The following is a 20257-nucleotide window of genomic DNA, read 5'->3' as shown; positions in this document are numbered from 1 at the left end:
CCACCAAAATCAAAAACACTGGCCAGTTGCAAATCGAGTTTACTAAGGGGAGTTCTACTATTACAGCGTCATATTATAGAGAAAATATGTTTTAATTATGGTCTTCTTCTGATATATCTTGTTTAAGAGAGTATTTTTGAATTTCTTGGCAGGTGGCTCTTGTAACTGTACCTATTAATGCATGCTTCCGGTTATGGCCGATCAAGAGTGAAGAGGAAAATTCAGTAAAGACGAAGTGAATTTCAGCAAGTTAGGCTTACAGAGTATTGTCCCTGGCGTCCTATAGATATATTGTTCCATTTAATAACATCCATTGGCAAGTTGTTGTATTTCAAAGCGTTCCAAAGCGTGAAGTACTTCAACTTTGCATGCCAATTAGCCCCCCACGTCCCCTCGTCATCAATCGTAGTCTGCAAGTTCCTATGCCATAGAGTTCCGGGAAATAACAAAGTGAAACTGCCATATAGCATGGCTTGTTCAGACGCTGAAAGGCTCGTGAAGCTTTCATAACCCATACCAACGCAGGAAGCAGATGGAAGAGCCTACGGCCAACTTGCTTTCATGACGTGGATACCAGCCCAGACCAGCCCAGCAATGGATGTTAGCCCACAGAATTCACCAGTGCAGAGCTCAAAAGGCAGCATATAACAAAGATTACTGAGTTGATGTTCTATTCAGGACCGCTTGGCGTTTTGTACAGTTCGACCCTTCAAGGGCACCATCGAGTATCTTCAACCACCTTCTATTCCACCAGCCCTATCCCATCCTATATTCCAATGAATCCTCCCTTTGCTTTCCCAATCGAACATGGAATCCGCAATCTTTGACTTATTGGATCTGGTTGGCGACTCTCTTCTCCTCGAGCTTGGCGTAGTATGCATCGCGCCTGTGGACGATTGGCATGTGGTAGCCGTACCTATATAAAAGTTAACGCATAGCCCACGTAGATAGAATGAGTAGCTGATTATACACACCAGAAAGCGTATCCGGTAGCACCTCCAATACCTATTTCCAGTCACATCAGTCAAGGTTCCCTCCAAGTGCCTGCCAGACAGCGAGGGCCATCCGTCCATCAATTGCACGTCTCTGCCAATTGTACGCCAGCAACCCATAGACAAATAGCCCCTTCCATCTGACATAGCGACAGCCCATCATTACTCACCGAAGGCGATACTGAGGTCGAGGACGAGGCCCCTGCGGAGCATCTGCAAAAAGAGGTCAGCCAAGGAACGACAACTCCGCGGCACCACCGCCGGCACCGATCACAGCTGGAGCTGAGATCCAATTGAATTACTTACTCCGGTAATTGGTTTGATGGCCATTTTGAAAGGAGAGTGATGTTGTAGAGCGAACTGGGTTCGGGAGTTGTGATTGCTTATTGTGACGATTGACGTGAGGTGGAGGACGTCGGCTCAGCGGTAGGAGCTAAGGCGAGAATGTCGAGCCTGAGGATGCCGGGCCAATCAGCGTCGCGTCGCGACCAGCTCTCCAGGCCCGGACATCAGATTCACAACTACCACCCACGAGAAGGATATGGTGCGGAAGCACATGCGACAACTCAGATTCTTGGGATGGAGGAACCAGATATTCCAAAAGGGCCAATAAGCCCGAAATCAATACCTGCGTCACGGCCAGAATCCGTAGCCAGCGGCGGGATAGAAGACGCAAACTCTCCAGATGCGCCTTCTCTACCGTCAAGAAAACGGTCCAGCTCCACCCAAACAGCACGTAGGCCATCTGAAGAACCAGCTGCAAAAAGACTGCGCACTTCAGAGGCAGAGGAAGCAATCACAGTCACCGTCGAACCACAAAGCGTCTCATGGGACGACCTCATCACCGCCGTACCATACACCAAACCTCTCTTCGCGGAGGAGCCTCAATACCTGCTCGAGCGATCTGCTGCGTTGATCCTAAACCACGTCGGATTTGATGGCGCCTCGAAAGAGGCCTTGGAGAGCATATGCGCCCAGGCTAGCGCATGTATGTACCCTAGTTTGCATCGAGCAAGCACATAACTAACGTCCATTTAGATGCGGACAAGTTCCTCTCCTACGTGACTGAATCGATGCTCTCCTGCCGCCGAGCTCAACCTATACCCCTCGATTACGAATATGCCCTTCGACGGCATGGACTCACAGACAGTCTACTCAGACCCCATCTCAAACCTCCCGTTCCGCGATCCAAGACCCAACTCGTCTTCGAAGCTCAGGAGCCAGAGATACAAGATGTCCAGGTCATCCCCGAACTCCTCGGCCAAGAGCTCAGCGGCGCGGTGGATAAGCTCACGAAACCATTCATACCGAAGCAGTTCCCGGCTTTCCCCAGCAAGCACACATACAAAGCAACTGAGGTCATGCCAGACCGGGAGACCGACCCCAGAAAAATAAGAGAGAAGGCGACGGAGGCATCGAGACACGGAGAAGAGGCTCTGCGACGTCTAGTTGGCGTTGGCAAGGTTGGAGACCAGAAGGGCGTTAGGAAGTCGCTCCTCAAGAATCCTGCGAAGAAGCACAGGCATGAGCTGTGGGATCTGGCTATGCAAGATCTCAAGTTAAACACTGTGCAAGCCCCCGCCGCGAAGCCTGAGTTGGACGGAAGTGAGAGGGGTATTTTAATCGATGCTGGGAGGAAGTACGGCAGGCAGTCTACAACGAGGGCTAAAAATTAGTTGGCGTGGGATGGGGTCTGAGGTGCGATTTTGGGATGTGGGTGGCGCTCTGGGATTTGAAGCATAGCGAGGCGTTCAGAGAAAGACTAATAGGGAATGTGACTGGTTACAGAGATTTGAGGTGTCAGGAACGGATGGCAATGGTTTTCGGGATAGGTTTGTCGCCGGCGATATGGCTATATCCCGTGGTATCAGCGAATAAAAGGTCTCAGGATCTCTTGTGTATCCTCTGTAGAAGAGTCGCTGTTCTTGCTATGTGATATCCATCTTGTAATTTGAGCCTAGTAACTTAACCCAGTAGCTGAAGCCCAATAACTCCAATCAACCCATAAACGCCGAATCGCCCAAACCTCCCACCAGCGCCAAATATCCATATAAGTTCCCAGCTCTCCAGCCTCACTTCTCCGTCTTCTCACCCTCCCACGCCGTCGTTTCAACCAAAAAACTCCCCTTCCGATCCTGACACCTACAATCATCAGCGCACATCCCATTCTACCCCCAACCGCATCATCAACTCACCTCCTAAACAACCTCGCAATAGGCGTACACTGGACAATCGACTCCCTCGTCACCTCCCCCTTCTCGTAACCCTGAATAACACACGAATACTGCAGTATCTCCAACATCTCGCATTCCTCCAGCTTCAGCCCTTCAATCCCTTTCCGACGCTTTCCGTTCACGTCGCCCAGCACGCGCGTGGGCAGCTCGGCCGCGCTGAAGGTTTCGACGGGGGGTGACATTTTGTTGCTCTACAATCGCTCGTGGCGGCAGTTAGGTAGTGGGTGGTGATGGCGGCGGCGCAGGGAGCGCGATTGCTAGGTGAGATTGAAATCGGCACGCTTGATGAGGCATGTACACCCTTTCCCTTTCCTTCCTCTCTTCTCCGATTTTTGTTCTGGGCGTGGTGGTGATGATGCGAAGTTGCCGCACAAGTCCGTTATCGATAACGACACAAGGCTGACATCACAACCACAACCACAGCTCTTCCGCGACCTCAAATCCCTACAACCCCCTACCACCGCGCCCGGCCGCCTGGGTATCCCGGAGCTGGACGAGATCTGGGATCGGCGCGGGGGACAGCTGTACGTGTGTGGGCGCTACAAGGCGCTGTTGTATCATATTGTGTCCACTGCTGTGACGGCGCCGCGGTCAGGCGTCGCGCTGGTGGTGGATGTGGATGGGCGGTTTGATGTTACGAGGTTGAGCTGCTCGGAGGAGGAGTTGAGGCATGTTTATGTGGTTAGATGTGGGAAGGAGGGAGTGGAGAGGTGTCTGGAGGAGGGGAGGAGGTGGTTGGTTTATGGGGAGCATGGGAGTAAGGGGAGGGAATTGGTGGTGAGGGTTGTGAGTGGCGGGGAGGGAGGGAAAGGGGCGGATGTAGTGGGGTGTTGGAGGGGGTGGATGAAGGTTCAGAGGGGTACGGGGGTGGAGGGGTTTGGAGTGGGGATTAGTGTTGAGGAGGCGATGAGGGAGAGGGGGGAGAGACAGGAGATGGTGGACGGGAGTGGGTGGAGGGCGGAGAGCGATTATGGGGAGTTTAGATGGATGGAGGAGTAGGACTACGGTGAGAGTGCGAGATAGTTTTGATATATGTTCATTTGCTTATTGTAGCTTCCCTTCTAGTCGTTACGGTATATACTCAAACACAGATACATTGCGATATAAATTGCAAGGTTTTCCCCCTACAACTTCGAGAATGTAGGCTTCGTCTTCTTGATCCCAGAAAGAAGAGCGGCCTTGACGTCGTCGGTGTGTAAAGCGGCAGAGTTCCAGACTCCAGTGTAACGAAGAGCTATCATAGTTAGTGGGTGCCCTCGAAATGGAGGGGGTATGAGACTTACTTGCGGCAGTGGTGTTCTCTCTCGCGTGGTTCAGGAGCTCCTTGGTGCCCTGGACAGCGATGGGACTCTTCGAGGCGATCAGGGTGGCCAATGCGACGGCCTTCGCAACTGCCTTCTCCTTGTTTTCCTCAACGTGGCTAACGAATCCCACCTGGCGTGCCTCCTCGGCGGTGAAGATACGGGCCGTCAATGTCACCTCCTTGACCCAGCTGTGGTTGCCGACGATCTTTGGCAGTCTGGCGAGGGTGCCGATGTCTGCAGCAAGACCGATGTCGACCTCCTTGACAGAGAACTTCGTATCTTTCGAGGCAATACGGATATCCGCACAGCAAGACAGATCAATGGCGAGACCGAAGGCATAGCCGTGCATAGCCGCAATAACCGCTGTAACATGATCAGTAACTTCTCCCTGGACAGCCATTGAGGAAGGAAGAACCTACGCTTCTCGCACTTCTCCAAAGAGGTAATGCAGTTCTGGAACTCCTCAACATGGCGACGGATCTGCACGGATTGGCGAGCAATATCTAATTTGTTCTCGCCGCCGCCCAAGATGCCGCCCTGGCTGGCAGCCTGGACATCGAGTCCAGTGGTGAACGCTTTATCGCCGGCTCCAGAGAAAACAACGGCGCGGACGTTCGAGTCGACAGAGAGCTTGTTGAAGATCTGGTTCAGCTCCAGCCACATGGGCTCGTGGTAGGCATTGAACTTGGCCGGGCGGTTGGTTTGCACATGGGCCACATACTCGGCGGGAGATGTGACGAGGAACCACTTGAAGTTGGTATATCCTTCGATAGACATGGCGGCGGTATTATGGGGATTATGGATATTCGAAGAGAGTAAAGAATAGAATGGTAATTAGTACATAAAGATATAATGAATGTGTTCGGGTTTTTCAACCGGTACACATAAATGGCCCAAGGCTATCATGAAGCTACCCCAGAATTTGTGATCATGCCTCGGCACGTTTGGGTAGCACGTTGGCGGGGCGTTGCTGGATGAACAGCACGTGACTACGGCCGTTAATTAATATGCGTATTATAGGTGGTGCTTCATCTTCCAACGCTCATGCCGAACTGCTTACTGTACGAAACTCGTGGATGAAACTAGAAACTCTTCCCCTTGAAGAATATGAAATGAGATATGGTCATGTAACAGGGCCGGGAGAATGCAGCCGTCCAAGAACGGCGGAGAGTATCCCAATAGGGAGTTTGATATTCAAAATCAGATAATATTACGGTGATATTGACAGCGGTCGGGAGTCCGTGGACTCGGGCCGACCTCTCGGACCACGTTGTCGAGGCTGTGTGGCGGATCGACTCTCTCCGTCTGACATTGCGTATGGCATGTTTGCTTTTCTGTGTCTGTTCTCAGGGGAGGGGGTTGGTGTCAACGTTGCTTATTGATCTTCTCAGCCAACGAAATATGTTGAGAATGAATGGGAGTGGGATCTGTGTGCCATATGCATGTCTCAAGCAGCTTGACCGTGTCCATGTCACAGAAGCGCCGTACTCTGGTAGGTGAGTTGGCAGAGTAGCTGGACGCACACTACATGGCCTGTTGGTCTCACGCGTTTACGGCGCCTGCATCCGCCAACACTAATCTAATGTAATAGATGCGGTGAGTGTTTTTCATCCGTTAGAAGCCGGCATGGTACTTACTCTGTGGTGGTAAAGTGTGCTCTGACGCATGTATAATATAGCAGATCCATATCTAATTTACTGGTGAAGATATCGTACAGGCCGCTAATGTACAGCACATCACAGTACAGCACCGGCTTCTTATTTCTCGTGCATCCATGATGCTAGTTCGCCAGATAAATTAATTCAAGCTGTCGTCACCGCTCAATTGTGTTCCGTATGTAGTCTACTTTACTGCATATTGTGCTGTATATAGAGTAAAGTAGGCATATATATATGTAATGAAGAGTAAGAGTACTGCAGATTTATATACTATACTGCAATGTACATACTGTGCGGAATACTCCGTACAGCCCTGTCGTCTCCATCTCTCCTCATCTTCCTCGTCCCCTCTCCTCTTCCCCCTCAATTTCTCAATTTCTTTCCTCTCAACCAATCCGCATACCCTCTCTACTCTCTCTTTGATTAATTGTCCATATAATTATCGTGCTGCATATACTTAACATGCACCTCAATATACTCTATACCCTCTAGCTCTTCCCCCTCTGATCTCTTTTACCCTATACCCTCTCCACCTTTTCCACCCTGTCTCCTTCCTCCTCCCCGCCTTCCATACTAGGAGAGTCATATGTGAGATAGCTGCTAGAGCTACTCCCGGACGTGCCAAATCCTTACGCGCACGTTCTTACAGGCATCTGTCTCCGCACACCCCTTGTCTATCGGCCGAATTGCACAAACGCAGTAATAAATTTGTCCCATCCCTACATGGGAATTGGTTAATATCCTACCCACATGGTTTCAATACCCCGAAACTTAACAATTTTCATACATCATACATACTCTTACCTACATACAGCACGACGTCGGGTGACTTCCGACGCGGAAACGCAGGAAGATCTTTTGTCTTTTAACCGCCCTATATACATATATATATATATAATGGCGACCTGCAGAACCCCGCTGTATTTCGCAGTTTTGTCGTAACACAGATCTAGAGGATCCCCAGTGCATACCGATCTCGCCGCCCACTCGACACCCACCCGCCATTGTTGGCCAACCTCCAGACCGCATTCTCGAACCACTCCACCAACCAAAACACATTCTTCAGCTATATACAATCCGAGGGGGAGTTGATCGTGCGTGCGCATGAAGTAGCACGACGATATGTTTAAGATCAATGAGGGCGACGTGCCGTTCGTGCGCACACGGCGGGCGCTACTCGTCCTCGACCTCCAAAAGAACCTCGTTGCACCCGGAGGGATAACACCCGTCGAACTACCACCAAATCTCGCCGACCATGTAGCGAAACTGATCCCCGTTTTCCGACAATCCGGTACAGTCATTTGGGTCAAAAGCGAATTCGAGCAAGCCCGTCGTATAAATGATGGCACAAGTCGATGCGAAAATGTTATCACCGACGACGAGGTCGTGATGCGCCCTCCGAAGCCATCTCCCTCCAGACACTCATTACGAGGTTCCAAAAAATTACAAGCGATGATGGAGAAGCTTGCTACTGAAGCTTCTGCGGAATCTTCTGGGTCGGCCGATTTGGAAGGAGCAGGGCCGATTGAGGTGGATGATAAAACTACACCCGATGAGCCAGAGGAGCCGGTGGAAGAAAGCGAGGCTTTCCTGTCTTTGGAGCCTGGGAAGGAACACATGTCGCTCAAGGGCAGGGCATCCGATTCTGGTCTGGTACCTGCTTTGGAAGCTGTGGTGGACCAATCCAAGGACATGTTCTTCACGAAGTCGTACTACTCTGCGTTCAAATCGAGTCCATTGCTACAGACTCTGAGGAGCCAGTTTGTCACGGAGATTTTCATATGCGGAGCTCTGACAAATATGAGCGTGTTCGCAACGGCAATGGACGCCGCACGTTACGGATACGCAATTACTCTTGTCGACGACTGCCTGGGCTACCGAAGCAAGGCCAGACATGACCAAGCTCTACGGTCTCTAGACGAGGCGACTGGCTGCGACATGTCCACTAGCTCATACGTCATTGAAGAGATTCAGAAGAAGCCCAAGCAATCGTCTAAAGTTGAAAAGACGGCATCGAAAAGGCCGGTACGTCAAAACCCGGACAGCGAAAATATTAACCAGATGCTGGAAAAGTTGAAGCTGAAAAGTGATCCGAAAGCAGCTTCAATCGCGGAGCCCGTCCCCGGAAAGGCTGTTCAGAAGGATGTGAATACCCAAACTTCAGCTGTGCGCGATGGATCTGCACCCAATGAAGCCACGACTTCGGATGCGCCGGTGCCTGAGGCGTCGCAACCCCGACCAACAGCTGAAGCTACTATCAAGAGCCGTGTTCCGAACAAAATCAAAATTCGTCGCCGTACGTCAAACCGTGTGGCTCCCGAGTCTGGCGAGAGCAAGTCTAGAGTTGATCCAAAGCAATCGAAGGGGACAGCGTCGCCCTCACCGTCCGCTACTATGGCTCCTGTGGAAAGCTCGGTGAAGGGCAAGGAAAAGGCGAAAGATGAGTCAAATGGCGTTACGCCAGTACCAGAGAAGCCAACCCCGACGCCTCGAACCCAAGAAAATGAGCCGAGTAAGAAGGAATCGATTGTTTCTCCACCTGCTCCCACTGGTAAGGCTGCCGTGGTAGCTCCGATACCAGCAAAGGAGAACGGTCTGAAGGCAGATGAGCAACCTTCGAGCAGTGACAGCGATGAATCATCTTTAACCTCCACAGAAGGAGAGCCGATTTGCGAGGGCGACACAGTTATTATAACTGATCTGCTTCCGAGTAAAGACGAGGCAGGGATATTTGAGAGGGTCAAGACAGAGGTACAGTGGCAGAGGATGTCGCACCAAGGTGGGGAGGTTCCGAGGCTAGTCGCTGTTCAGGGTGAGATAGGAAAAGATGGAAGCATTCCTATCTATCGACACCCGGCAGATGAGTCTCCGCCACTGCTCGAATTCTCTCCCGTAGTAAACGTCATTCGGCGGGAAGTCGAGAAGAAGCTAGGTCACCCAGTCAACCACTGCCTGATCCAGCTTTACCGTAGCGGAACCGACTACATCTCAGAGCACAGTGATAAGACCCTAGATATCGTTCCTGACACCTATATCGCCAATGTAAGCCTCGGGGCTCAACGCACCATGACTTTCAGAACCAAGAGAATCCTAAAGGATGGAAAACAGCTCCAAACAGACGAGGAAAACCCGCGTTCAACATGCAAAGCTGCACTACCTCATAACTCCCTATGCCGCATGGGCCTAATGACCAACATGCGCTGGCTCCACAGCATCCGCCAAGACAAGCGCCTCGAGCGTGACAAATCCCCCGAAGAGCTCGAGTACAGCGGCGTGCGCATCTCCCTAACCTTCCGCCTCATCGGCACCTTCCTCGACAAAGACCAAGCCAAAGTTTGGGGTCAAGGCGCCGTCGCAAAACACAAGCGCCACGCGCGCCCTGTTGTCAACGGACCCACGCCTGTTGCTCAGAAGATGATCGAGGCTTTTGGGACTGAGAACCGCTCTAGCGACTTCGACTGGCCCGAGGTATACGGCCAGGGTTTCGACGCTCTCCACATCTCCAATACTCGCAAACTCCTATTGTCAGGCAACCCCACCGTCGATATTGGAATCGTAGCATACCTCGCACAACTGGGCCTAGACTGGACCTCAAGCAGCATCGCCGCACCCGTCGACCCCAGTCTCGGGACGGCAGACGCACCGGTCATGAAGTTAGTCGACACGGACCTCAGTCGCTCTACCATCGAGAGCCCCTCTGCCATCTTCCTGTACCTATACATGGTCTACGCCGCGCCCTCTCCCGCACCCACCCCACTCCAGTACTCTCGCCTCTTCACGCGCCTCCATCACGCCCTCGACCTCGGTGCGCGCCGCAAGAGCGATCCGCGCGCCCTAGACGCATGGGAGACGTACGCGGCTGAGGATGCGTTCATAGCTGGGTCAGCGCCGTCGATTGCCGATTTTGCGTTTTGGCCGGTGCTGAGGGCGATTGTGGCTGCGAGGGGCGGTGGGGATGAGTTTCCGAGGCTGAAGGCGTATTTTAGACGGATGGGGGAGTTGGAGGCTGTTAAGGAGGCGGTGGTGGCTGTGGAGGAGGGGAAGGAGGAAGTGGGGAAGAAGGAGTGAGGGCATGGTGGGAGTGGCCAAAATTTAGCAGGGGAGCGGGCATATGTTGAGATATCTTTTTTGTAGCGATTAGCGTTGAGCAATTTTTGGGGGATCTTGGGTTTGGGATTTGGGATTGGGGGTATTAATGAGGCATTGGGAGGGTCATGTCATAGATTTATATGGTGGGAGGAATTTATATCCATTCTAGGCTGTTTAATTGTTACAGGCCAAAGGCCGTGTTTCTTCTGTCTGTTCGTCCTCTTCGGAATTTCACAACGAATCTATGTCGTGTCCATGAAACTCCCTATCTCCAATCTCCAAATCGTCGTCGTAGCAGTTCTGCATTTATTTTCCATCCCATCAAATCTCCACCCAACTCCTCCGCATCATCCCTCTCACACACCCCTCTAATCCGACCCCGACTCATCCGCCGGCTGCTGCGTCTCCTTAAGTTTCTACATATCATCACCATTAGCAAAACTCCCCCGCCCATCACACTGCGCACGGCCAACTCACATCTTCAAGCATCATCTTCAGCGTCCCCAACTTAGCCTCGTTGATAACGAGCGTCTGGTCATCTAGCTCCTCGACGATGAAGTCGTTGCGCTCGCTGTCGAGTTTGACGATTATGGCTTTGATGCTGGGGTCGCATTCGACGAGGACACCTGGGTGGGTTAGTGCTGGGTTGGGGAAGAGGAGGATGGGGGTGGGGGCGAACCTCGGATTGCGCGGGGCATTTTGAAGGTGGTGAAGGAAGTAGGGATGGGTGATGATTTGTATATCTAACCCGTAGACGTGTTTAATGCATCAATCCATCCAGCGTTGTCGTCGTTGACCCTGATCTCCCCTTCAACGTCCTTCAAAGCCAAGATATCGTATCCTCGTCGTCCATCGCAGCCTTACAGCCTTGCCTAGCCCACCCGCACAGACCACCATCGCTTATCAGCCACAGCGGGGTGGGGATGAGTGGATGCGATAAGCATGGGCCAAGGAACAAGGTGTATCCGTAGCTTCCGGCGCTGTTTATGGTGGTCAGCGTGTCTCATTGGCAGGAGGTCCGGTAAGTGAGACTGACCTCATGGACTATAGGGGATTACGTCTTCGGGAGGTTCGGTGGTTAGAAGAGGGGGGAAGGGGGGGTTTGATTTGTGGGGGAAGGGGAGAGGCGATAAGGGAGGTTGGGAGGGGGAATCTTGTTTATGGGTATAAGATGTTCTCTTATTTTAATTGTGAGGATTTATATTGGTTTATTTAATAAGGCTGTCTGGGTCGGCACATGTTTTTATATACCGACGCCAACGCATACAGTTTTCATATACGAATCTACAGCATATCTTCAACACGGACATAAGGCTTGTACTGTACCTTCAACTCCCCGCAAACCCAATCCATTACACTAAGAAACAAAAACCCCCTAACATAGCGCGTCCCGTGGTGAGTAATGGACCCTGTGTAACCCCTTACGGCTCCCCACGCACCCTCCCCCTCCGTGCTACCCGACGCACCTTTCTCGTCGTCATCTATCAAACCCTCCTGTCGATTACTATAACGGATTACACTTACAGCTTGTTTGGCAGGACACAAAAACAAACACTACCACGCGCATCCATTGCGCCCAGTCGATTTATCATGTTGGAGCTGGGTATGGTGCACTGAACGCCGTTGTTCGACAAACATTTATCAAGCACAACCTCTTTTTTTGTGAGGGAGTTGGGAGAAATTAAGGATATACAATTTCGGCAGCGTGGGATTTCTCAGTTTGGAAGGGGATAAGACTCGAATCTATCCCTAAGATCAAAGGACTCGAAGATATCAACATTCCTATACTCGAAAGAGCCATCTCCTCACTCATATCGACAACACACACACACGCCACAACCACAAAATGTCCAACCCCATAGCCCCTGGCGTCTTCCCCCAGACAACCACCACCCCCGCCAAACCAACCCTCCCCCTCGCCCCAACGACCTCAACCCCCTCCTCCACCAACCCCTCAACCTACCTCTTCCTCCTCCTCCTCGTCGCCGTCCTCCTCCTCGTCACAGCCTTCTACCTCGTCTCCCGGCGTCACCGGGCCCGCGCCATCGCCGCCCGTCACGCCGGCGTCCGCGCCCTAGCTCTCGACGTCGAAGCCCTCGCTGGCGCCCAGCACCCAAGGACACTGTCCCCTTCGACCCCGTCGCCGCCGAGGGGGTGGAGATTCGCGCGTCTACTGAGGTTGCCGACGAGGAGGAGGGTCGTGGATGAGGATGCGGATTGGGAGTTGGATGTTGATGAGGTTGGGCGGGCGCCGCCGCCTTATGCGGGGGAGTGGAAGGAGGGAGGGGGGAATGCGGGGGATGATGCTGGGTTGCCTGATTATGAGGAGGTTTGTGGGGGGAGGATGGATGAGGTTGGGCCGAGGAGGAGTGGGGAGGTGGGATTGGCGGTTCCGGAGAGGATCGTTAGGAGGGGGAGTGAGGGGGATTGGAGGGGAGGGGGGAGAGAGAGGGATTTGGAGGAGGGGAGGAGGAGGGAGAGTGCTTAGGGGAGGGGGGAAGATAGGGGTTAAGGAGTCTGGGGGTTAAAGGGGAATTAGACTTGGGATGGGTTATTATGGGGTTTTGGATGGCTATTTGGATTTAGCTATTGGTAATGAATATTAATGTATACGGTAAAATAAATAATTTGGTCGGAATAATTTATTCTAAAATCATGGAATGCACTGAAGTCACATTAAGTCTTGCATTTTATGAATCAATTGATTTACTTTCTGATACGTACGCCTAATCTTCCGCATACATCAGTGTCGCCCTCAGTCAAGATCCTGAACGCAAGATTCCACATATGCAGTCCTGCACCCAGATCCAACCACGACCCCCTAATGCGCTGATAAAACCCGCCTCCATCACCCAGCTGAACGCCACAAACACAGAAAACCTGTCCCAAAGTGCACCAGACGCACCGAGCACCATCTTGACCGAACAAATCCACCATGACTAAACGCCGCGCTGTGAGAGACAGTTCATCATGATGCATTTACCATCCATCATCATCACCACCAGCAGCAACTGGGGCAGGAGCTGCGCTAACGGCAACGGGGACAACAAGAGCGACGGGAGCGCCGAATCCATCATCGTTGCCAAAGCCGCCGGATCCGGCGCCAAAGCCATCTCCGAAGGGGGCAGAGGCAGGAGCAGCGCCGCCCTTGGGAGCGTCGGAGGCGCCGAAGCCACCGCCACCGGAATCGCCGAAGCCGCCAGACTCCCCGAAACCGCCGCCGCCGAAGTCTCCACTGCCGCCGCCCTCGGCGGGCAACTCGGCAACAGGCTCCTTGCAGCGAACCTTGGTATGGCCCACTGGTGTATTGTTAGTTGTGAATTTTGGTATGAGAGGGGTGTGCTTACTCTGCTGGCAGTTGGAGCATTGGACGCGAGAATCTGGAAGTGGTTGTTAGTACGATCTATTGTTGATGTTGATAGGTAAGGGGAGCTTACAGTCACGGGGCTTGGGGCACTCCTTGGAAATGTGACCCTTCTCATCGCAGTTGCGGCAAGTTGGAACACGGGGTTCAGTGCCTGTTGGGATTAGTTGGGTACTGATTTGTTATTTCAAAGTGAACTTACACTCCTTGGAGCGATGGCCCTCTTGGCCGCAGTTGTGGCAACCTCCACCACCACCGCCGCCGGTTGGGCAGTCGCGCGAGAAATGGCCCACTATGGACATATCAATAGGAAACTATAGGACCGGATGGGGATGACATACTCTCGTTGCAGTTCTTGCACTCGACGCCCTCAGCAGAGCGAGGCTCGGTACCTGGAAATGTTCAGTTATATTCCAATCATATTTGGACCTCCGACAACTTACACTCCTTGGAACTATGGCCGGATTGCCTGTGGACTTGTCAGTTTATGCACCGCGCGAAATTTCAGGGAAGGTGGGAGACATACTTGCAGTTGCGGCAGGCGAAACGATCCTCACGGGGCTTGTGGCCTGCACAGAATGTTAGATATTTGTACAAGATAGTGGAGTTTAATCAACTTACAATCACGCATGCGATGGCCAGTCTCGTTGCAGTTGAAGCAAGTGACAGAGGCACGATCAAGAACCTCACGCTTCCCCTCAGGGCAGGACTTGGTAATGTGGCCCATCTCATTGCAGTTGTTGCACTTAGGGATGCCACGGGGAACAGGCTGCCCACCGTTCGTCAGGCGCTCAATGTTCTCCTCCTTGGTCTCGGGCCAACCGACATTCTCCTTGGGGCGCCTAGGGTTAGGATCGAGCCTAAGCGTAACGGTGAATTCCTTGTCCAGGTTGCCCTGCAAGTCCATGTTGGTGTAGGTCGGGGCAAGCTCACGCTGCAAGCCAATGAGGTACAATGGGACGTTCATGTCGCGGAATCCCTCCTCGAGCTGAGGGTAGGTGGCGTCAGGGCAAGCCTTGACATACTTGAGGAAGGCCTCCTTGACATCGTCCATGTCGCGATCCTTGACAGCCTTGCAGAGGCCCTCCCAGGCAACCTCGGCCTCGACGACCTCAATGTTGCTGCGATCGATCTTGCGTGGGTTGGTGCAAGCAGTGATGGTGTGGCCTAGAAAATTTACAGGTGAGTATTTGCTGACGGAAGAATGTTTCCTCGGGAGACTAACCCTCGTCACCACAGTTCTTGCACAACTTTGGCCCAGCAGTTGGGCAGTCAGAAGCGCGGTGGCCGACAGCTTCACAGACACGGCAGGTACCCGAGAACTCACGAGGAACCTGGGGGTTAGGGCAATCGGCCTTGTTGTGGCTAAATGTGTGTTAGTGAGGGTATAAACAATGATAATGTAGTTGGATTGTGGAATCTTACCCGACCTCGCCACAGTTATAGCACTCTCCAGTGAGCTGGCCACCACCCACACGTGGGTTTGGGCAGTCACCCTTCATGTGGCTTTGTGCAAGTTAGAAACAATTGTTATGGGAGATGCTTCATCCATACCCTTGCTCGCCGCAGTTGAAGCAGGCACCATCGTTACCACCAGCAGCGCCGGCATCACCTTGGCCTCCCCCAAAGCCACCACCAAAACCATCATCTTGACCTCCATCACCAAAGCCTCCACCAAAGCCAGGCATTGTGTTGTTCGAGTTGGGGTATCTCTAAACAGGCTCCTGAAGGACTGTGTACAGAGGTTAGCTGTATTTTAGAATGAAATAAAAACAGAGTGTGGAGGTATGAGCAACTTGAAATAGAAAGGTGCTCAAAGGGGAAGGTTTCATGATAGGATCTGACCAGGGACTTGATGAAGATAGGATCTAACCAAAGGCCTGATGAAGATATGATACGACCGGAGACTTGATGGAGTCCTGTTGGAAAGAAAGTTGCTCTGGAGTATGCACTCCAGAGGTGCAACTTGTGAAGGGACCTGATCCAAAGCAATAAAAGAATCAAGACATACCTTTAAGAAACAATCTATACTTGAGTAAGCCTGTGATGGACTCACAGAGCTTTGCTGGAAGTGGAATGAAGCAGGATTTGAAGATGATCCTTCAAGATCGGAGGTTTGTTATGAAAAGAGAACTCAAGGTCAAGAGGGACATACAAAACAATATTTGGGTTCGCCTGGAAATAATGAATATCCGATCCGATCGCTTAGTATTTTGTATGAGGCCTTTGAGGCGCCTATTTTCTGTAGTCTCCAATGTGATAGCCGCTCAGAATAATATCCACAAGGAGAGGAGGACTATGAAGATCCTGTACAGCTTGATAAAATAACATTTATTTGACAGTTAAGGAAACAGAACTGAGAATATAATAGAAAATACGGAACCTATATGCATCTATTTAAACTTACAGAACATCCTTTGTACCCTTCGCCTTTGGAAAATGTGAGGTTCTATCAGTTGTCCCGACGAAAGAAATGCACGGGCCGTACACTGCCGCGACAACAACACGACGCGTCTATTGCGGCTAAGTGAATATCAACAGTGAATTAAGCAAACTGCAAACAAACCTGAACTGAGATGATAGCACTGAAGAAGTATTTGAAATGCTGTTGATAGTGCAATCCACAGTATTGGTTGGGTTCATAAATCAAATATTAGGAGTGTGGCTGTTGTGAAGCGCCACTCGATATCCAGACAAAACTCACTGAACTCACTCACTATATTGATGTGGCGCAGCATTTGACATGCACGCGTTCTTAGGCCTCCCATCCATCCCATTTCCTCTGTTTTGCCAACATCGTAAGGCTGTGGATAATCCGGGGGCCAGTTAAATAACAACAAACCAGGGTCGCCAATGAGAACAGGCAGAAAAGCGGATTTATCACGTGACACGCTTAGTACAGGTGGCTGAGGCGCACTTCCTCAATTTGCCGAGCCTGATTTGCTGCCCTTCAGCCTCGTTTAAGTCGGCGATCCAGCGGATCAACTCGAGGCTCTGTAGCCTTCCCATTCAACAACTCTCATCGGCGCCTTGTCACCATCAGATTTATACTTGAGACTGTTCCCTTATTATTGCGTTTCATCGAGTGTTTTCGACTATCCTCGTCGATTCTACAATTGACACGATCCAAACTGCAACTCCTGTTCGATGGAGCCATTCACGAAGAAGCGGCGCCTTGCGCCGAAAGTGACTGAAAATCCAATCCAGGACCAGGTGAGTAGATAGACAGCATTGTGATGATATTCTTGGGCTAACTTGATTCATTAGGCACAGAATGAGCAGCTTTTTGAGTACCAGGCGTCGTCGTCGCTCCCAGACGCGCCTCAGCCTCCCCCTCAGCCTTCACCCGACCAGGCGGACCTCGAACGATTCGCGCGACAACTTCAAGGTGCTGCATCCGTCATAGAGACCCAAAACAACAGACTTCCATATAGTAGTGCATCGGTGTTGTTGTTACGTTGGGAAGATGACTTGAGTGTCGCCGACGACCTCTTGGCCCTCCAGAAGTTGTTTCGTGAGCGATACAATTATAGAACAGAGGCGTGGAGCATCCCCACTTGCCCCAACCCAACCTCTAAGCTATCGATTCAACTCGCACAGCATGTTGAATACGCTCGTCCCGGACACCTCCTGATCATCTACTATGTTGGCTACAGCTACGTAGGAACAGATAATCAGTTGTATTGGGCATGGTGAGATGGCATCATGACTGTCGGATACTGAACCAACTGACTCTTTTGCTAGCAATCCGAGAGAAGATTCCTCTAAGGTGAAGTGGGATAACATTAAAAGCCCCTTGGAAGATGCACCTTCCGATATTCTGCTCCTGCTCGATTGCTGTGCTGTCGTGGAGGCACCAGACAGTGGGAGCAACGGATTGAAGCAAGTAATTGCTGCATTTGCACCAGATACTGCAGAGCAAGACCCGGGACCACACTCGTTTACCTATCATCTTATCGACGCTCTTCATAAACTAAGCTCCGAGCCGCCATTTACGGCCCAGCAGCTTCATGACGAGCTAATTGTGTCATTGCGCCATTACAGATCGTTGGATCATAATGGCCTTACCAATGGCTCTGGAAAGGCAAATAGCACGTCCGAAAGGACTCCGATATTCTTCACGCTGACTCCAAACTCATCTCGGGCAATACTATTGACGCCGGTTCCCCCTACTGCCATGGGGGCGCCACATATCGCGTCGCCTTCCGGCGCAGCTGATGGAGATGTTCACCAAGCGCTCACCCACGGAGAGCAGGCCTTACAGGATGCATCAAGGCCAGGAATGGTATTTGAAGAGCAGAGAGCCCTTGTCAGCATCTTATTCCATGGCGAGCCTGATCATGAGATGGCATCTTTCAAGCACTGGTTAAACAGCACGCCTGCAACTGCGGCCAAAGTTACAGTTGAAGGAAGATTCCAAGGACCACCGACTGTTATACTCATTTCGATGCCCCTTGATGTCTACAATGCCATTGCGCAAGACAAGCAGTGCATTTTGTTGGGATACATCAAATCTCATAACTTGTTGAGAGAGCATCAGAGCCTTGTTGACCTTACCGCCATCGCCAATCATGCATCTTCCAAGCATTTGGAGGATGGCAAGATTCTTCTCGAGGCAGCGGATGCACTTGCGGCGGCATCGAGCCCTGGCGTACCAAGGAACGACTCGCTGGCCGGATCGTCGTCCAACATCACCTACCAGCACGGACATCAGTCCCCCCATAGCCTGCCTCCGCCGCCTCCATTAAGCATGTCGGCACCGCCCGAACCAGGCCTTATACCTGAACACAAAGATCATGTTGAGGATTCAGATGAGATGCACGAGGCTGCCATACAACTCAAGGCGCTTAGCCACGTTCGGCCAGTCAGCCACGACAGCAAACGCCAGGACAGAGGCGCGTCAAATATCCCAGCCGGCGAGTCTCCCAGTTTCCAAAGCCCGAGACAACATTCCATCTCTTCCCACGACGGTGGTGAGTCCGGCATGGAAGACAACATCTACTCATCTGAGTACAACTCTCCCGCCTCCCGCCCCAAGGCCCGCCGCTCAAGCCAAAAGGCCGGCCCAAAACAAGATACCCGCTGTAACATGTGCAGCCACGCGCCATTCAAAGACTCTTCTTCCTTACGGAAGCACATCGCCGCCGCCCACACGCGCCCTTTCCCCTGCGCCTTCTCCTTCGCAGGCTGCACGAGCACTTTCGGCTCCAAGAACGAATGGAAGCGCCACATCGCCTCGCAACATCTGTGTCTGACCTTCTACCGCTGCTCTAGCTGCCCCCAAAGCACCGTCGAGGGCAAAGGAAACGAGTTCAACCGCAAGGATCTCTTCACCCAGCACTTGCGGCGCATGCATGCCCCGTTCGCGATCAAGAAGGCCCTGGCCAAGGGCGATAGCAAGCTCCAGGTCGAGTGGGAGACGCACGTCAAAGACATGCAGGCATCGTGCCTGGTGATCCGCCGCTCGCCGCCACAGCGGAGCGCGTGCCCCAAGGCTGACTGCAGTAATGTGTTTGAGGGTACTGGCAGCTGGGATGACTGGACGGAGCACGTTGGAAGGCATATGGAGAAGGGCGAGGCGGGGCGGTTGGGAGTTGATAAGTTGTTGGCGAGGTGGGCGCTTGATGAGGGTATTATTGAGAGGAGAGAGGATGGGGAGTATAGGCTTTGTGGGGCCGAAAGGGAAGGTGGTAATGGAGGGGGGTATTACTCTGATTCTGCGGCTGCAAAGAGGGACGAGGGCGATAAAATGGAGGAGGCTATCATGATGGCCGATGAGGCGCTGAGGTGATTCACGTCACGGAGGATGGGTTTCATATGTTGAGTACGCATGTCTTTCGAGCCGTTCTATTTCCTAGATCCGCACCGTCTGCCGTTCTGAGCAACGTGAAGGAGTTGGGGAGTCGATTTTGCCATATATCTTTTATCTCATGGGCCTTACCGCTTGGTGGAGCCTTCAGGACTGGGTAATTTTGTTGTGTGTCCGATTCTTGTTTATGCTTAGGATACTCTAGTTTTCGTGTACTTTACAAATCTCTCTTTGCGCGAGCTAGCTGTAGTGCATTTAGTACGTTTCTATGGGCCCCTGGTTTGAATTGAGTGGTGATTGTGAAGCTACTGTGCTGCCCAAAAGTTCGGAGAGAGATTGTGCATTATGGCAGGCTCGTGAACTACTCAGCCCCTATTTGGAGTCCAAACTAACATAATACTAGTTCAAAACCGATTCTAAACCTCCTTGGTAAGCTTTTCGCAGAAGACATGCAAGCCGCCGCAAGGCTAGCAAGCCAACAGCTTCGCTTGCGTTTTGCGCAAATCTGTCGGAGAGGGGATAAATTTGCGCAAAAACAGCTTGCCGCCTCTCACCGCGATAGCCGCCGCAGCCTGCTGCCGCTGCCCCCTATCACCTGCCGCTGCCCACTTCCACCTGCTACTTCCCGCCTACCCCCTACCGCTCATACGTCCAATTGCCTCGAAGCCGGTTGGCAAGCTGATGGCGCACGAGCAACCGTTAGCCTGCCTGTCTAATCAGCCCTCTATAAAACCAGCAAGCAGTAAGTCCTACTGCATACTGCTGCCCGCCGTAGGGCCTGTGAGCGGCCGCGCTCCAGTTTGGCGC

General features: G+C 52.1%; 8 protein-coding genes across 8 annotated transcripts; 4 read left to right on the top strand and 4 right to left on the bottom strand.

The window, feature by feature from the left end:
• Positions 1 to 644: 644 nt before the first annotated feature.
• On the bottom strand, positions 645 to 1385 carry VE01_02234 (uncharacterized protein). Its single transcript, XM_018271745.2, has 4 exons — positions 1299 to 1385; positions 1163 to 1205; positions 975 to 1005; positions 645 to 916 (listed from the first exon to the last, which is right to left on the bottom strand). Exons 1-4 carry the CDS (start codon positions 1320 to 1322, stop codon positions 829 to 831), a joined length of 186 nt encoding a protein of 61 aa, XP_018133487.1. The 5' UTR covers positions 1323 to 1385; the 3' UTR covers positions 645 to 828.
• Positions 1386 to 1423: 38 nt separating this feature from the next.
• On the top strand, positions 1424 to 2880 carry VE01_02233 (uncharacterized protein). The gene is made up of 2 exons (XM_018271744.2): positions 1424 to 1980; positions 2031 to 2880. The coding sequence occupies exons 1-2, from the start codon at positions 1437 to 1439 to the stop codon at positions 2666 to 2668; spliced, it is 1182 nt and encodes a 393-aa protein (XP_018133486.1). The 5' UTR covers positions 1424 to 1436; the 3' UTR covers positions 2669 to 2880.
• A 14-nt stretch (positions 2881 to 2894) lies between these two features.
• VE01_02232 (uncharacterized protein) lies at positions 2895 to 3569 on the bottom strand. Its single transcript, XM_018271743.2, has 2 exons — positions 3188 to 3569; positions 2895 to 3134 (listed from the first exon to the last, which is right to left on the bottom strand). The coding sequence occupies exons 1-2, from the start codon at positions 3406 to 3408 to the stop codon at positions 3065 to 3067; spliced, it is 291 nt and encodes a 96-aa protein (XP_018133485.1). The 5' UTR covers positions 3409 to 3569; the 3' UTR covers positions 2895 to 3064.
• A 691-nt stretch (positions 3570 to 4260) lies between these two features.
• On the bottom strand, positions 4261 to 5500 carry VE01_02231 (uncharacterized protein). Its single transcript, XM_018271742.2, has 3 exons — positions 4950 to 5500; positions 4510 to 4893; positions 4261 to 4460 (listed from the first exon to the last, which is right to left on the bottom strand). Exons 1-3 carry the CDS (start codon positions 5305 to 5307, stop codon positions 4351 to 4353), a joined length of 852 nt encoding a protein of 283 aa, XP_018133484.1. The 5' UTR covers positions 5308 to 5500; the 3' UTR covers positions 4261 to 4350.
• A 1071-nt stretch (positions 5501 to 6571) lies between these two features.
• VE01_02230 (uncharacterized protein) lies at positions 6572 to 10450 on the top strand. The gene has a single exon (XM_018271741.2). It carries the CDS (start codon positions 7311 to 7313, stop codon positions 10254 to 10256), a length of 2946 nt encoding a protein of 981 aa, XP_018133483.1. The 5' UTR covers positions 6572 to 7310; the 3' UTR covers positions 10257 to 10450.
• On the bottom strand, positions 10423 to 11096 carry TFB5 (TFIIH complex subunit tfb5). The gene is made up of 3 exons (XM_018271740.2): positions 10957 to 11096; positions 10755 to 10903; positions 10423 to 10693 (listed from the first exon to the last, which is right to left on the bottom strand). Exons 1-3 carry the CDS (start codon positions 10973 to 10975, stop codon positions 10646 to 10648), a joined length of 216 nt encoding a protein of 71 aa, XP_018133374.1. The 5' UTR covers positions 10976 to 11096; the 3' UTR covers positions 10423 to 10645.
• Positions 11097 to 11455: 359 nt separating this feature from the next.
• On the top strand, positions 11456 to 12765 carry VE01_02228 (uncharacterized protein; the record flags this gene model as incomplete). The annotated part of the gene is made up of 2 exons (XM_018271739.2): positions 11456 to 11672; positions 11816 to 12765. The coding sequence occupies exon 2, from the start codon at positions 12124 to 12126 to the stop codon at positions 12763 to 12765; it is 642 nt and encodes a 213-aa protein (XP_018133375.1). The 5' UTR covers positions 11456 to 11672; positions 11816 to 12123.
• A 3682-nt stretch (positions 12766 to 16447) lies between these two features.
• Positions 16448 to 19722, top strand: VE01_02227 (uncharacterized protein). Its single transcript, XM_018271738.2, has 3 exons — positions 16448 to 16854; positions 16909 to 17333; positions 17386 to 19722. The coding sequence occupies exons 1-3, from the start codon at positions 16789 to 16791 to the stop codon at positions 19430 to 19432; spliced, it is 2538 nt and encodes an 845-aa protein (XP_018133366.1). The 5' UTR covers positions 16448 to 16788; the 3' UTR covers positions 19433 to 19722.
• Positions 19723 to 20257: the final 535 nt, after the last annotated feature.

This window comes from Pseudogymnoascus verrucosus (genome assembly GCF_001662655.1).
Source record: "Pseudogymnoascus verrucosus strain UAMH 10579 unplaced genomic scaffold scaffold_6, whole genome shotgun sequence".
NCBI classification, from domain to species: domain Eukaryota; kingdom Fungi; phylum Ascomycota; class Leotiomycetes; order Thelebolales; family Thelebolaceae; genus Pseudogymnoascus; species Pseudogymnoascus verrucosus.
This window is presented reverse-complemented; position numbering and strand designations above follow the sequence as displayed.

Coding starts and splice junctions, on each gene's coding strand:
- VE01_02233 (XM_018271744.2), top strand. CDS start 1,437: ATGTCGAGCCTGAGGATGCCGGGCCAATCAGCGTCGCGTCGCGACCAG. Junction 1,981..2,030: donor ATGCGCCCAGGCTAGCGCAT/GTATGTACCCTA, acceptor ACGTCCATTTAG/ATGCGGACAAGTTCCTCTCC.
- VE01_02227 (XM_018271738.2), top strand. CDS start 16,789: ATGGAGCCATTCACGAAGAAGCGGCGCCTTGCGCCGAAAGTGACTGAA. Junction 16,855..16,908: donor AAAATCCAATCCAGGACCAG/GTGAGTAGATAG, acceptor TTGATTCATTAG/GCACAGAATGAGCAGCTTTT. Junction 17,334..17,385: donor AATCAGTTGTATTGGGCATG/GTGAGATGGCAT, acceptor CTCTTTTGCTAG/CAATCCGAGAGAAGATTCCT.
- VE01_02230 (XM_018271741.2), top strand. CDS start 7,311: ATGTTTAAGATCAATGAGGGCGACGTGCCGTTCGTGCGCACACGGCGG.
- TFB5 (XM_018271740.2), bottom strand. Junction 10,694..10,754: donor TGAAGATGATGCTTGAAGAT/GTGAGTTGGCCG, acceptor GATGATATGTAG/AAACTTAAGGAGACGCAGCA.
- VE01_02232 (XM_018271743.2), bottom strand. CDS start 3,408: ATGTCACCCCCCGTCGAAACCTTCAGCGCGGCCGAGCTGCCCACGCGC. Junction 3,135..3,187: donor ATTGCGAGGTTGTTTAGGAG/GTGAGTTGATGA, acceptor TGATGATTGTAG/GTGTCAGGATCGGAAGGGGA.
- VE01_02231 (XM_018271742.2), bottom strand. CDS start 5,307: ATGTCTATCGAAGGATATACCAACTTCAAGTGGTTCCTCGTCACATCT. Junction 4,894..4,949: donor TTTGGAGAAGTGCGAGAAGC/GTAGGTTCTTCC, acceptor ATCATGTTACAG/CGGTTATTGCGGCTATGCAC. Junction 4,461..4,509: donor AGAGAACACCACTGCCGCAA/GTAAGTCTCATA, acceptor TAACTATGATAG/CTCTTCGTTACACTGGAGTC.
- VE01_02234 (XM_018271745.2), bottom strand. CDS start 1,322: ATGGCCATCAAACCAATTACCGGA. Junction 1,006..1,162: donor CGACCTCAGTATCGCCTTCG/GTGAGTAATGAT, acceptor GACTGGAAATAG/GTATTGGAGGTGCTACCGGA. Junction 917..974: donor GCTACCGGATACGCTTTCTG/GTGTGTATAATC, acceptor ACTTTTATATAG/GTACGGCTACCACATGCCAA.